Genomic DNA, 13,010 nt, shown 5'->3' on the forward strand with positions numbered 1-13,010 from the left:
GTACTCCAACGGAGGCCCCCTGGTACTGTTGCCCTCCAATTTATAATGCAGAGCCACCAGTACCAGACATAAAATATAATAATTAAATAGACCTGAGGCTTAACCAAAAAAAAATTCCTTATTATTTTTCAGATATATATATATATATATATATACAGAATGATTAAGAATCGCTCAAGTGTAGGCAAACATCTTCTTGAACTACTAAAACTATTTTCCACGTAATGGCTGATCGAAATCCTTGGCCTTCTCTTAGGCTTCTTCTACTCCTCCTTACGCCCGCTGTGCTCTCTATCATACTCTACAAACCCCGAGACTTCGAGGCGGCGCCGCTCCCCGGCGACTACCCCTTCTCGGCTTCCCTGGCCGTGCCGGAGCGGCACGGCCGGGTTCTCGCCGCAGCCGAGAGGTTAGGGGAGGGAGTCCTCGTCGGCCCAGAGGACTTGGCTTATGATGGCGAGAGTGGCTATCTCTACACTGGTTGCTATGATGGTTGGATTAGGAGAGTTAGGTTAGTCGGTGATGAGGACGACGACGAGCTCAAAGTGGAGGATTGGGTCCGAGTCCGCGGCCGGCCGCTGGGGATTGCGTTCGCGCCGGATGGTAGCCTAATCGTTGCGGATGCTTACGAGGTAATTGATTCATTTATTGAGGTAATTGATATAAATATCAATATATCATCCCTGGACCTCAGTAGATCTAGTGGGTGGAGCCGGATAAAGAAAGATTCCCACGCAATGTTTTGTTTTTAGAGCAATCATTGGATACTATGATTACTATCCGATTAGTTATTAAAAATAATTCTTAATAAATTAAGGGCCATATAAAATATTTCAGATACGTGACTAGATTTACCAGAAAGTAAACTAGAATTTAAGAATTTTTTTTACTTTATTTTTAAAAAAATAGATAGTTAAAACAGAAGGATAAAATATGACTAATTTATCCTTATAATTTAAAAGTGATCGATACTTTTAATTAATTTTATTAGTTTATTATTTCAGTATTTTAATTTTAATATCTAAAAAAAATTGAGATTAAGATATTTTTAAGAATAATAAAAATATACGATATTTTGAAGTGAATGTAAATTTTGCGAAATAATTTGCAAGTTTGGGTCAGCAGGGGTTACTTAAAGTGAAGCCAGACAAGGAGGTGGAGCTCTTAACCGACGAGGCCGAGGGCCTAAAATTCAAATTAACGGACGGCGTTGATGTTGCCTCGGACGGCGTGATCTACTTCACCGATGCGTCGTACAAGTACGACCACGAGATTCACATACTGGATATCCTCGAGGGTAGGCCCCACGGTAGATTGATGAGCTTTGATCCGTCCACAAATCGGACGGCTGTGCTGGCTCGTGATCTCTACTTCGCCAATGGTGTATCCCTCGCACCTGATCAAGACTCTCTAATCTTCTGTGAGAGCGTGCTGTAAGTTGTCAATTAGCCGTGATATCATGTCGAGTTTAGGAATTCACCCCCTAAATTTCCAGTATTTATATATTTAACCCCATCTTTTTGGACTTTATTCCATCATAATCAAACCTGACTTATTTACTTAAGAGGTATTAGTTTCACAGATATTGGAGAGTTGAGTACCACTGTCAAATATTATCTAAGTAAGATTTAACTTGATAATATTTGATTGGCTTTTACAAAGTGTAGATCATATAAGCTTTAATTCAAGCTAGATTCATATCAAGCTTAGTTAAATAGGCTTAAAATGAGTTTGAATTTAAATTAATTAATTCAATCTTGATCTTCTATTAGCTTAGGCTCTAACTTAATAGGCCTTGTGCAGTATTCTTCCATAGACACTTTTCTGTTTGCCAAATATATATTTTCTTGGAGAATACAATTCAAACTATGGGCTTAAAATATATGGTGTGAATTATAAATTCTACGCAGATAGAATGATAAATGGACCCATGATTAATCCTTTTAGCTCATAAGAATAACGCCATGATTAACTTCTTGAGCTGCACTGGATTTATTCAATTGTTCTATTCATTGATGCAGAAGAAGATGCAGGAGATACCACATTCGAGGTGAAAACAGAGGAACAATCGATAAATTCATCGAGAATTTGTCTGGATTTCCTGACAACATTCACTATGACAAGGAAGGTCATTACTGGATAGGATTACCCGTGGTATTTATTTTTATCCTAAATATACGCCTCAAAATACTTAACTAAACTATTAAATTCCTTGCTTGTCCATTTCCATTGCAGGGGAGGACTCTTTCTTGGGATATAATGTGTAAATACCCCATTCTTCGCAAAATCTTATTTATTCTACAGAAATTTGTTACAGTTCCTCACAATTTGGGGGACTCAGGAGGTCTAAGTGTGGCACTGGATGGGAAGCCAATCACTCTCTATACTGACCCAGATTTGGATTTTGCTACTGGTTGGCTCAAAATTGGGAGATATTTATACTATGCCTCACTCCATAAGGATTATATTACCAGGATTGATCTCACTATCAAGTGAGTTCAATGCCAGAAATCTTATCTTTTTATTTGTTAATTCTCATGTTATGGAATGTAGACTATAACTTAGAACTTAAAACAGTGATAATTTATAGCATAACATAATGAAGCTTTATTATTATTATTTATTTATTTATTTATTTTGACAGAACGACGTGGCCGTATAAAAACCATCCATTCTTTGAATATAGAATTCTTTGTTTGACCGTTTCGTTTTAGCCCATTTTGGCTATCGGAGTGGATAAGGATTCACAACTAGCAGCAAAGAAATCTTGTGTCTTTGTTTGACTTAATTTTCCATATCAATATATATTTTTTATTTATATTATTTACTTTTAGATTAAGACAAATGATTTGATATCTGTCTGTATGATGTTACCTCTTTTAACCTTTCAACTGAAGACAAACTTTCTAATTAATTAGCTCTCCACGTTGATTGATTCTGGATAGATCTAAGCATACGTTGATTCATCTTACATATGAAATCCCTACTCTTGATTATTCTTGTTATTGTTTGGGTTAAATTTGTTTAGACACTTAAATTTACTCTCACACACACACACACACATATATATATATATATATCTATTTGAATTAATAAAGAAATAATCATACGAGCCTCTAAATTAAAAATAAAATAGTGATAGTTTCGAAAGTTTAAATAATTTTTAAAAAAAATAACTAAGCCAAAAGTCTTGGAGTGCAATTTGGGGTCAGCCTAATTTAATATTATGATGACATGCCAGATGCCACCAATGCCTGACAAGTAAGCTGATCTAGTCAAATCATAAGCAATAGGATTAAAATATCTATTGATAAAAAAGTAACAAATATCTAAACTTATTATTTTTTATTAAGAATATCTAAAACTTTAGAAGACTCTCATTAACTATTCTTTATTAGTCGCTCCATGCTAGAAGATAAAACCTCAATTTTATTCAGAACAGTCACCACATCCTTGCTGTGAGTTTTGTTAGTTGCCAATGTTTAATTAAACGGTTTAAATGGGATGGTATTAAGATTCAGCTTATCCACCCAGATAAAAAAAATATAACTTTTATTTACAATTATCCCTAGAGCTTGATCGAGAGAACTGGTTCTATTTTTCAAAGCAAAAATTATTTACTTTATAACTATAAAAATGGTTTAATCTTTCTAAGACGTTATAGTTATAAAATTAAATGTGATCCAACTAATTTAAAAATTAATTAAAGCACATAAGTTATCATATATTATATTACATTAAAAAAAATATTGAGCCGAGTCTAGCTCGGCGGCTCACGAGCCTCGAACCCTATTAATATCATCCCCTAGTTTCCATCCGCCATTCAAGAATTACTGAAGTCTCTACGCAGATATCTTCTTGAACCAACCACCAAAGCTATCCTCCACCCAATGGCTGATCCAAATCCAAATCGGAATCCTTCTCCGCCCAAGATCGTCCTATGGCCTTCTCTTAGGCTTCTTCTACTCCTCCTTACCCCCCTTGTGCTCTCTATCATACTCTACAAACCCCGAGACTTCGAGGCGGCGCCGCTCCCCGGCGACTACCCCTTCTCGGCTTCCCTGGCCGTGCCGGAGAGGCACGGCCGGGTTCTCGCCGCCGCCGAGAGGTTAGGGGAGGGAGTCCTCCTCGGCCCAGAGGACTTGGCTTATGATGGCGAGAGTGGCTATCTCTACACTGGTTGCTATGATGGTTGGATAAGGAGAGTTAGGTTAATCGGTGATGAGGACGGCGAGCTCCCAGTGGAGGATTGGGTTCGAGTCCGGGGCCGGCCGCTGGGGATTGCGTTCGCGCCGGATCGTAGCCTAATCGTTGCGGATGCTTACGAGGTAATTGATTCATTTAGTTTTGGAAGGGTAATTTGATTAATTTTTGGGGTGGTTTGTGTAAATATCATCCCTACACCTGAGTGGGATGGAACCTGTGCTTCTGGATCTCATCTTCGTTTGGGTGGAGCCGACACCGACGCAACGTTTTGTCTTTATTAGCATTTAACACTTTGGTCTTGTACTCAATATTATTTCACCTAACTACAGTTAGTTTTTCTATTAGACAAACATATACGATTTTGATCTGGTTTTTGTTTAATTCGTATTTTTCTTGGATATGATCTGACTACTAAATTTTACTTACTATATAGTTTACATAATTTATAAAAAAATTAAAAAATATATATATGTTTTTTTAAGAGAAATAATTATAATTATATTTATATTTCAATTGAAACGATCTTTTCATCCTTTTTGACCGACATACATTTAGAGATAAATTTGTACATAATTGAATAAATTTTTTTAATACATCAAAAAAATAATATTTGTCATTTTAGATCTGGTAAGTATTATTTAAATGCGTCGAAAAATTTATTAAATTATCTACTTATCTTTAGATTCTACCTATAGATTAGTTAAATATAATAAAAAAAATAGAAAGGTAAAAATAATATAAATAAGACTATAAAGTAAAATATAATTTCCCGTTGTAAAACTTTTAATACTGCATAAATTAAACCCATATCAAAATTGCATGAAAGTAATTATTGCAATAATTTGCCAATATTGGTTGCCAGGGGTTACTTAAAGTGAAGCCAGACAAGGAGGTGGAGCTATTGACCAATGAAGCTGAGGGCCTGAAGTTCAAATTAACGGACGGTGTTGATGTTGCCTCGGATGGCGTGATCTACTTCACCGATGCGTCATACAAGTACAACCTCGAGATTCACATGCTGGACATCATGGAGGCTAGGCCCCACGGGAGATTGATGAGCTTTGATCCATCCACAAATCGGACGGCTGTGCTGGCTCGTGATCTCTACTTCGCTAATGGTGTATCTCTCGCGCCTGATCAAGACTCTCTAATATTCTGTGAGACCGTGCTGTAAGTTCTCAGTTAGCCATGAAATCATGTCAAGTTTAGGAATTCACACCTGCATTTCCAGTATTTATATTTTAAGCCCCATCTTTTTGGACTTTATTCTAAATATTACCTAAATGTTAACCAATTTGTCACAAAGATACCTAAAGTAGGATATTCCATCATATTCAAACTTGATTTTTTTTTAAAGAGAGATTAGTTTCAGATAGATTGGAGAGTGTATATGGAGTACGACTGTCGAAATAATTATATATATATATATATATATATATTCATTATATATAGGAAATAAAATTTAACTTGTTTACATATTTAATTTGATTTTACAAAGTGTAGAACATATAAGATTTAATTTAAGCTAGTTTCAAGCTAGATTCATATCAAGCTTGGTTCGAGATTGATTTAGTTTTGATTTAAAATAAGCTTGAATTTGTTTTTATCAAGTGACTCAAAATATATTCGAGTTCCATTTGAGCCCAACATAAACTTGAAATGAGCTCGAATTAAAATTAATCAATTCAATCTCAATTTTTTAGCTTAGGCTCAAAATTAATTTCCAACCAGTGGTCGACTAGATCAAGCTCAACTCGATTGCACATTTGCACATCTAATTTTTAGAAGACCTTACGTCGTAATCTTCCATTGATACCTTTTATGTTAGCCATGATTTACAGAAGCTTTTTTTTATAAAGAATAAAGTTTAAACTATGGGCTTGAAATATAGATAGTCGAAATGGAGAGTGTGAATTGTAACTTTCTATATAAATAGAATGATAAATGCATCTTTGATTAACTCTATGATTAATTTTTCAATTGTTATATTCATCAATGCAGAAGAAGATGCAGCCGATATCATATTCGAGGTGAAAAAAGAGGAACAATCGACAAATTTATTGAGAATTTGCCTGGATTTCCCGATAACATCCGCTATGACAACGAAGGCCATTACTGGATAGCATTATCCGCGGTATTTATTCATCCTAAATATACATCTCAAAACACTTAAGTAAAACCAAGTAGATAAAAATTATTAACTTCCTTGCCTTTCCATTTCCATTGCAGGGGAGGACTCTTTCTTGGGATATAATGTATAAATACCCCATTATTCGCAAAATCTTATTTATTATACAGAAATTTGTTAAAGTTCCTCACAAGTTGAGGGACTCTGGAGGGCTAAGTGTGACACTAGAGGGGAAACCACTCACTCTTTATACTGACCCTGATTTGATTCTTGCTACTGGTTGGCTCAAAATTGGGAGATATTTATACTATGGCTCACTCCATAAGGATTATCTTAGCAGGATTGATCTCACTCAATATGTAGCAGAAGAGAAGTGAAGTCCTACAAACTATCAAGTGAGTTCAATGCCAGAGATCTTACTCTTATTAGTTAATCCTCATGCTGTGGAATGTAGACTTCTTTGTGTAATGTTTTACTTGAATGGGAGAATAAATGATGTTGTTTATATACGATATGCAGAGTTGTTCATATGTATTTCATTTTGTCTGGCATTTGGTTTTCAAGTCAAATTTCTCTTCAAAAAGCCACAGATAAGGTTAATACAACTCATGTGTCAATTTCTTTATCTTAGATTCTATTTATTGGGCATTTTATTAATAAAATAATTATTGTGGTTTGTGTTGTAGAGGAGGTAGGTTTGTTAGTGGGAATAGAGTTTTAGATTGAATAAGGATATTTTGGTAATGTTCTTAGTATAATTTTTTTTTCTTTTGTTACAAATCAATGCTCTTATCATAGTTAGGGTTTGCTTAAATTTAGTTAATGGATCTAGCAATAGAGTGTATTCTGCTGAAAATATTCGGTAAAATATAGAACACGACTAATTTTTTATTCTGATATTGCCATATAAAATTATTCATTCTTTGAATACAGAAATATCTGCATTTAGCACCCTAAATTTTCACTTATACATCCTGCGTTTAAATCGAGCTCTATATTTTTACCGAATATTTATTAAAAAATAATTTGGCTTTAGTTCTATTAAATATATTTAACTAAACTGCTACGTTAAGTTAATTATACTGAAAAAAAATTACTAAAATACTCTTATATCTTATTCAACCCAAAATATATTACTCAACTTAAAATACATTACCCATTACCTTACCTCAACTAAGGGAAAGAAAAAAAATATATGAATATTTTCAACATTTTAGAAAAGAATGAAATCTGCTTAAATATTTTATGGCAACGTAGCATATTTTCTACAAATACTTGGTAAAATATAGAGCTCCTTGTAATTAAAATTATAAGATGTAAACACTTTAAACAGGTGAAAAAACAATGTGTTAAATATAAATTTTTCTTAAATATAAAATAGCAAACTCCATTTGTCCCCCCCTTGTGATTAGACGGCAAATATATAAATATAATTGACGGAGGAGGCTAGGTTAGCCGAAAGATGGTTATCGATTCAGAAGAAGGCAGGAGAACACATATCGCTGGAAATCAATATAGTGGTTTAGACACGTACGGTTCCTAAGGGATACAATTTTGTTCTAATCAACCGACTTTATTAAAGCTCAAAATATTTGATCTTAGGTGTATTTTCCTTTGGAATATTATTGTTCGGATGCGACCGGACTAGTATCGACGCCGAGTTTCTGTTTTCATTTTTATTATAACTAGATCCTCATTGCTACTCTCTACTCTCTACTCTCTGGGAATATTGTCAAAAGAAGAATCGAAGACTTGATTTAATCGGCTTTGTCTGATTCCTCATGGAAGAAAGCGGTAAACATGGACATTATCTTCTTATCCAAGATAATAGTTATTCTTAAAAAGCCCTGTGGCTAATGACTTACCAAAGTCTTGTTAAATAGACAACCCCACGCCGCGAAGATTAATCAATCACTCCACACCTAATGGCTGGTCGAAAACCTTCTCCTCCTCCCTACTCCCTTTTTTGCAAGTCCGGAATCTTATGTCTTCTTCTATTCCTTGCGCCCATCGTGCTCTCTTTTGTGATCCACAAAACCCGATTCTTCGGCGCCGGCGACTACCTCTTCTCGGTTTCTGGAACCAGGCCGCTCCGGCGCCGGCTTCTCCAGGCATCGGAGAGGATAGGGAAGGGACTCCGCGGCCCAATGAACTTGGCTTATGATGGTGAGACTGGTTATCTCTACGTTGGTTGCTGTGATAGTTGGGATTAGGAGAGTTGGACTAGTCGGTGATGAGAACGACGAGCACAGAGTGGAGGATTGGGTTCGAGTCGGCGGCGTGCCGCGGGGGATTGCGCTCGCGCCGGATCGTAGCCTAATCGTTGCGGATGCTTACGAGGTAATTGATTCGTCTTAGTTTTTTTTTTTCTTTTTTTTTTTTGTGGGGCGAAGAAGATTATGTTGTTGAGTTAATATTGTTGTTAACAGGGATTACTTAAGGTGATGCCAGATAAGACGATAAAGCTACTAACGTATGAGGCTGAGGGCGTAGCATTCGCACTAACCTCAGCCGTAGATGTTGCCTCGGATGGTGTGATATACTTCATCGATGCGGCCACAACGAACGACGCCGTGAGTGACGTTCTAAAAATCCTCCTGGCTAAGCCCCAGGGAAGATTGCTGAGCTTTGATCCATCTACGAATCGGACGGTTGTGCTAGCTCGTGATCTTTGTTATGTTAATGCTCTAACGCTCTCATCTGATCATAATTCTCTAATCTTCTGTGAGTTCATTCTGTAAGTTCTCAATTTGACATCGATTAGCCATGAAATTATGGTGCATATATAATTTTATTTATGAATTCGCATCCTTTCTTTTTAGTATTTATATTTTTCTGTAGAAATCTGGCAGAAAGATATTTGAAGTAGGATATTCATCAAACTTAAATGTGATAGGGGAGGCTACTTGTAGAAAATTTATCAGCATACTCTTCTGTAATTGTGATTAACTTCTTAAGAAATTTAGAAAGTACAGGGTGTTTTATGCATAATTTTCCTTTATTTTAAAGTAGATATGTTTATAATTATGAGACTTTGTTTGACAGTAACGCATTAAGCAAAAGCTATAAGCAGGAAACCATGATTAACTAGTTAAGTTGCACTCAGTTCTTTTAACTGGTCTATTCATTAATTTAATGCAGAAGGAGATGCAGACGATACCATATTCGAGGTGAAAACAGAGGAACAATTGACAAATTTATCGAGAAATTGCCTGGATTTCCCTATAGCATTAGCTATGAACAGGAAGGCCATTACTGGATAGGCCTATCCTGGGTACTTAAATTCATCCCACATATACACCTCAAAAGCTTAAGTAAACAGAGTAGATAAATTATTAACATCCTTGCCTTTATATTTCCATTGCAGGGGAGGACTTATTATCAGCAGATACAGAATGAATACCCCATTCTTAGGAAAATTGCATATATTCTCGAGGAATTTGGTGCACTCCCTGATTATTTGAGCGAGTTCGAAGGACTAAATGTGACATTAGAGGGGACGCCACTCAATCTTTATACTGCCCGTGAATTGCTTAACGGTACTAGTTGGCTCAAAATTGGGAAATACTTATATTATAGCTCATTCTGTAAGAATTATATTAGCAGGGTTGATCTCACTCAATATGTAGCAGAAGAGGAGTGAAATCTTACAACTATCTAGTGAGTTCAATGCCACAGATCATACACTAATATGTAAAATCCTCATGTTGGGGAATGTAGACTTCTTCTTTACGTAATGTTTTACTTGAACTATAGAATAAACGATCTTGTCAATATGTGATATGCAAAGTTGCTCACCTTAATATATTGCATATACGAAAGCATTTGGTTTTCAAGTCAAGTTTCTACTCTTCCTGCGGAGGAACTTCTAAGTTCTAACCATCAACACTCGAAAAAGAAAAAGCTACAGATAAGCTTAAGAAAAGCTTAATTGCTTTATAAATGAGATTATCAGATTAATGAGACACATGTTTCCTAAGAACTATAAAGAAGCATGCATCTTAAGAGTTTTATTGGTTCACAAATCCTTGGCCCTCTCCCTGAGAACAAATTTCTGAGTCTTTCCAGTTGAAGTCTTTGGGAGGTCCTCAAAGATTACCGTTCGAGGCGCCATGTAATGAGGAAGCCTAGATCGACAGAAGTCTATAATATCCTCTGCAGTGGCATTAGCACCATTCTTGAGCTTAACAAATGCGCAAGGTGTCTCTCCCCAGTCATCGTCTGGTCTTCCTACCACGGCTGCTTCAAGCACTGCCGGATGACTAAAAATCACAGCCTCCACCTCAATTGTGCTTATCTTTTCTCCACTGCCCGGTATTACAATGATGTCTTTAGAACGATCCTTTATCTCTATGTATAAATCCGCATGCCTGACTCCAAGGTCCCCTGTTCGAAACCATCCGCCAGCCATGGCTTCTTCTGTGGCACCCAAGTTCTTATAGTAGCCACTCGTTACGGTGTTGCCTCTAAACATCACCTCCCCGATTGTCCTGCCATCAGCTGGAACGCTCTTCATAGTGACTGGATCTTTGATGTCGACCTCCTCCATTCCGATATGGCGAAGACCATGGCGGGCTTTTAGCTTCGCCCTCTCGTCGAGAGGCAACGAGTCCCATTCAGGCATCCATGCGCAGACTGTTGCCGGGCCGTAAGTCTCAGTGAGGCCATATGCATGGGTAATGTGAAAGCCAAGCTCCTCCATCTTAGACATGACGTGAGGCGGCGGAGGTGCAGCGCCAGTCATGACGCCGACCTTCCGTGGGAGCGGTTTCCGTTCTGTGATCGGAGAGTTAATGATCATGTTGAGGACCGTCGGTGCGCCGCCCAGGTGAGTTACCTTGTGAAGGGCAATGCTATCAAATACAACCTTTGCTGTTGCATTTCTGATGCAGATGTTGGTACCACCCTGAGCTGCCATCCCCCAAGCAAGACACCAACCATTGCAATGGAACATGGGCACAGTCCAAAGGTAGACTGGCATGGTAGTGATGTCGTTGAAAAGGATGGTGGCAATGGCATTTAGATATGCTCCTCTGTGACTGTAGATGACTCCTTTTGGTCTGGATGTAGTGCCTGAGGTATAACTGAGTGAGATAGGGTCACATTCATCCAAGGGCCATCTGATCTCAAACTGAGGAGGACTAGTGCTAAGAAGAGTCTCATATTCCAGTACATGTGAAGCGTCCGCACTTGAAATTTCCCGGCCGAAGTCGTCGGAATCTGAGATTACGATCAAAAGAGGCGTGGCGGCGGCTACCGAATCCGAGACAAGTTCCAGAGCTTCTTGGGCAATTTTAAGAAAGTGGGATTCAACAAAGAGAACTTTAGCTTCACACTGTTTCAGTAGAACCGAAACCATAGCTGAATCATAGCGAGTGTTGAGTGCCGAAAGAACTGCACCAGTCATAGGGACACTAAAATGGAGTTCATACATAGCTGGGACATTTGCAGAAAGAACTGCCACCTGAATGCAAAGCATAAAACCATACATAGCTAAGAGAAATGCCAAAAGGCAAATTTCACAGATTATAAATTGCTAGGTCCCTCATCTAACAACTTAAATTTTTGATTAAAAAATCCATAATACCAGAAACATTCCAAACAGGATTGAGCAAAACACCTAAATATCACCACAATAAACACGACAGGAGTAATGAAAAGCCCTTATAGAACGATAATATAAGAAATCAAAAATTTTAAAAAAAAATCACAGATAGCCGAATTTAATATTCGATGCTTTGGATCGGAGAGAGGAGTAGCTTACGACATCGCCGGGAGTGATCCCGAGTTGGACCAGAGCGGAAGCCATCCTGATGCAGCGATCACGAGTCTCTCTCCAAGTATACTTCTTGTCGCCATAGACGACGGCGGTGCGGTCGGCGTAGACTACGGCGGCGCGCTCGAGGAAGCTCAGAGGGGATAAGGGCACATAGTTAGCAGAGCAACGCACCGATCCCTCCATGAATGGGCGGAAGCTTCGTCCTTTTCTTCGATTCCACCTCCTTGTCGATGGCGAGTTGGTGGAGTGGAGGAATGGAGGACGGAAGTCCGAGGAAGTGCCTTTATATAGTTGGCCGCAGCGGGAGGTTTTTCTTTTTAACAGAAAAGAAACTTACTGCATCCGCCTACGTGGCAGCTTATTATTTTCCGCAATTAAATTTCCAAAAAAAAAAAGAATCTATTTGGTATCTAAATTTTGTCTTTTCCAGTGTATCTAAATTTTGTCTTTTCGAGTGTATCTAAATTTTGTCTTTTCTAGTATTTTTTAATAAAAAATTAATTAAGATATAAACTGAATTTTAGGGTTATAAAAAATTCTATTGAGATATTAAAATATTATCTATGTGTGTCGGGCGGAGGGAGGTTCACCGACCAGTTAGAAATCCTATTGGTCTCACCAAAAATATAATTTTTTGTTTAAAGTTTTAATAATTTTATAGCATTAGAAGAAGAAGAATATTAGAGGGCTGGTTAGCCCAATCAATATATTAATTAAAGTAAGGAATTGATTTCAATTTACAACTTATCAGCAGCAATTTGATTAATTACATGATGGGAATCCAGCATGGGCTATTGCCGAAGCTTCACCAACGAGTGTTATACTATATTTTGCACAACAATTACCTACAAGAAGAGGGCCGTCATTAGTTTGCCTACAAATAAAACCCGTTCCTCC

The 13,010-nt window shown here is 37.4% G+C and overlaps 4 protein-coding genes across 5 annotated transcripts; 3 read left to right on the top strand and 1 right to left on the bottom strand.

Annotated features, from left to right (window-relative positions):
- The first annotated feature begins 143 nt into the window (after window positions 1-143).
- Window positions 144-3,701, top strand: LOC140766871 (protein STRICTOSIDINE SYNTHASE-LIKE 6-like). The gene is made up of 4 exons (XM_073106537.1): window positions 144-632; window positions 1,126-1,433; window positions 2,022-2,154; window positions 2,236-3,701. The coding sequence occupies exons 1-4, from the start codon at window positions 225-227 to the stop codon at window positions 2,494-2,496; spliced, it is 1,110 nt and encodes a 369-aa protein (XP_072962638.1). The 5' UTR covers window positions 144-224; the 3' UTR covers window positions 2,497-3,701.
- LOC140766867 (butanoate--CoA ligase AAE1-like) lies at window positions 1,477-12,305 on the bottom strand. 2 transcript variants are annotated; one of them, XM_073106532.1, is made up of 3 exons: window positions 12,099-12,296; window positions 10,357-11,798; window positions 1,477-1,483 (listed from the first exon to the last, which is right to left on the bottom strand). In XM_073106532.1, the coding sequence occupies exons 1-3, from the start codon at window positions 12,294-12,296 to the stop codon at window positions 1,477-1,479; spliced, it is 1,647 nt and encodes a 548-aa protein (XP_072962633.1). The 2 variants fall into 2 exon arrangements, with proteins under 2 accessions (XP_072962633.1, XP_072962634.1); XM_073106533.1 differs by lacking the exon at window positions 1,477-1,483 and having other exon boundaries at window positions 10,353-11,798; window positions 12,099-12,305.
- Window positions 3,822-6,848, top strand: LOC140766869 (protein STRICTOSIDINE SYNTHASE-LIKE 7-like). Its single transcript, XM_073106535.1, has 4 exons — window positions 3,822-4,328; window positions 5,069-5,376; window positions 6,208-6,340; window positions 6,436-6,848. The coding sequence occupies exons 1-4, from the start codon at window positions 3,891-3,893 to the stop codon at window positions 6,709-6,711; spliced, it is 1,155 nt and encodes a 384-aa protein (XP_072962636.1). The 5' UTR covers window positions 3,822-3,890; the 3' UTR covers window positions 6,712-6,848.
- LOC140766872 (protein STRICTOSIDINE SYNTHASE-LIKE 5-like) lies at window positions 8,233-10,110 on the top strand. Its single transcript, XM_073106538.1, has 4 exons — window positions 8,233-8,674; window positions 8,764-9,071; window positions 9,476-9,608; window positions 9,702-10,110. Exons 1-4 carry the CDS (start codon window positions 8,495-8,497, stop codon window positions 9,975-9,977), a joined length of 897 nt encoding a protein of 298 aa, XP_072962639.1. The 5' UTR covers window positions 8,233-8,494; the 3' UTR covers window positions 9,978-10,110.
- Window positions 12,306-13,010: the final 705 nt, after the last annotated feature.

This window comes from Typha angustifolia, chromosome 9 (assembly GCF_048772165.1).
Source record: "Typha angustifolia cultivar Huaian chromosome 9, ASM4877216v1, whole genome shotgun sequence".
NCBI lineage: Eukaryota > Viridiplantae > Streptophyta > Magnoliopsida > Poales > Typhaceae > Typha > Typha angustifolia.

Excerpts from the sequence above, each read along its gene's own strand:
- LOC140766871 (XM_073106537.1), top strand. The coding sequence starts at position 225 with ATGGCTGATCGAAATCCTTGGCCTTCTCTTAGGCTTCTTCTACTCCTC. Across the intron at positions 633-1,125 it reads TCGTTGCGGATGCTTACGAG|GGGTTACTTAAAGTGAAGCC; the intron begins GTAATTGATTCA and ends TTGGGTCAGCAG. Across the intron at positions 2,155-2,235 it reads ACTGGATAGGATTACCCGTG|GGGAGGACTCTTTCTTGGGA; the intron begins GTATTTATTTTT and ends TTTCCATTGCAG.
- LOC140766869 (XM_073106535.1), top strand. The coding sequence starts at position 3,891 with ATGGCTGATCCAAATCCAAATCGGAATCCTTCTCCGCCCAAGATCGTC. Across the intron at positions 5,377-6,207 it reads ATATTCTGTGAGACCGTGCT|AAGAAGATGCAGCCGATATC; the intron begins GTAAGTTCTCAG and ends TCATCAATGCAG. Across the intron at positions 6,341-6,435 it reads ACTGGATAGCATTATCCGCG|GGGAGGACTCTTTCTTGGGA; the intron begins GTATTTATTCAT and ends TTTCCATTGCAG.
- LOC140766872 (XM_073106538.1), top strand. The coding sequence starts at position 8,495 with ATGATGGTGAGACTGGTTATCTCTACGTTGGTTGCTGTGATAGTTGGG. Across the intron at positions 9,072-9,475 it reads ATCTTCTGTGAGTTCATTCT|AAGGAGATGCAGACGATACC; the intron begins GTAAGTTCTCAA and ends AATTTAATGCAG. Across the intron at positions 9,609-9,701 it reads ACTGGATAGGCCTATCCTGG|GGGAGGACTTATTATCAGCA; the intron begins GTACTTAAATTC and ends TTTCCATTGCAG.
- LOC140766867 (XM_073106532.1), bottom strand. The coding sequence starts at position 12,296 with ATGGAGGGATCGGTGCGTTGCTCTGCTAACTATGTGCCCTTATCCCCT. Across the intron at positions 11,799-12,098 it reads GGATCACTCCCGGCGATGTC|GTGGCAGTTCTTTCTGCAAA; the intron begins GTAAGCTACTCC and ends CTTTGCATTCAG.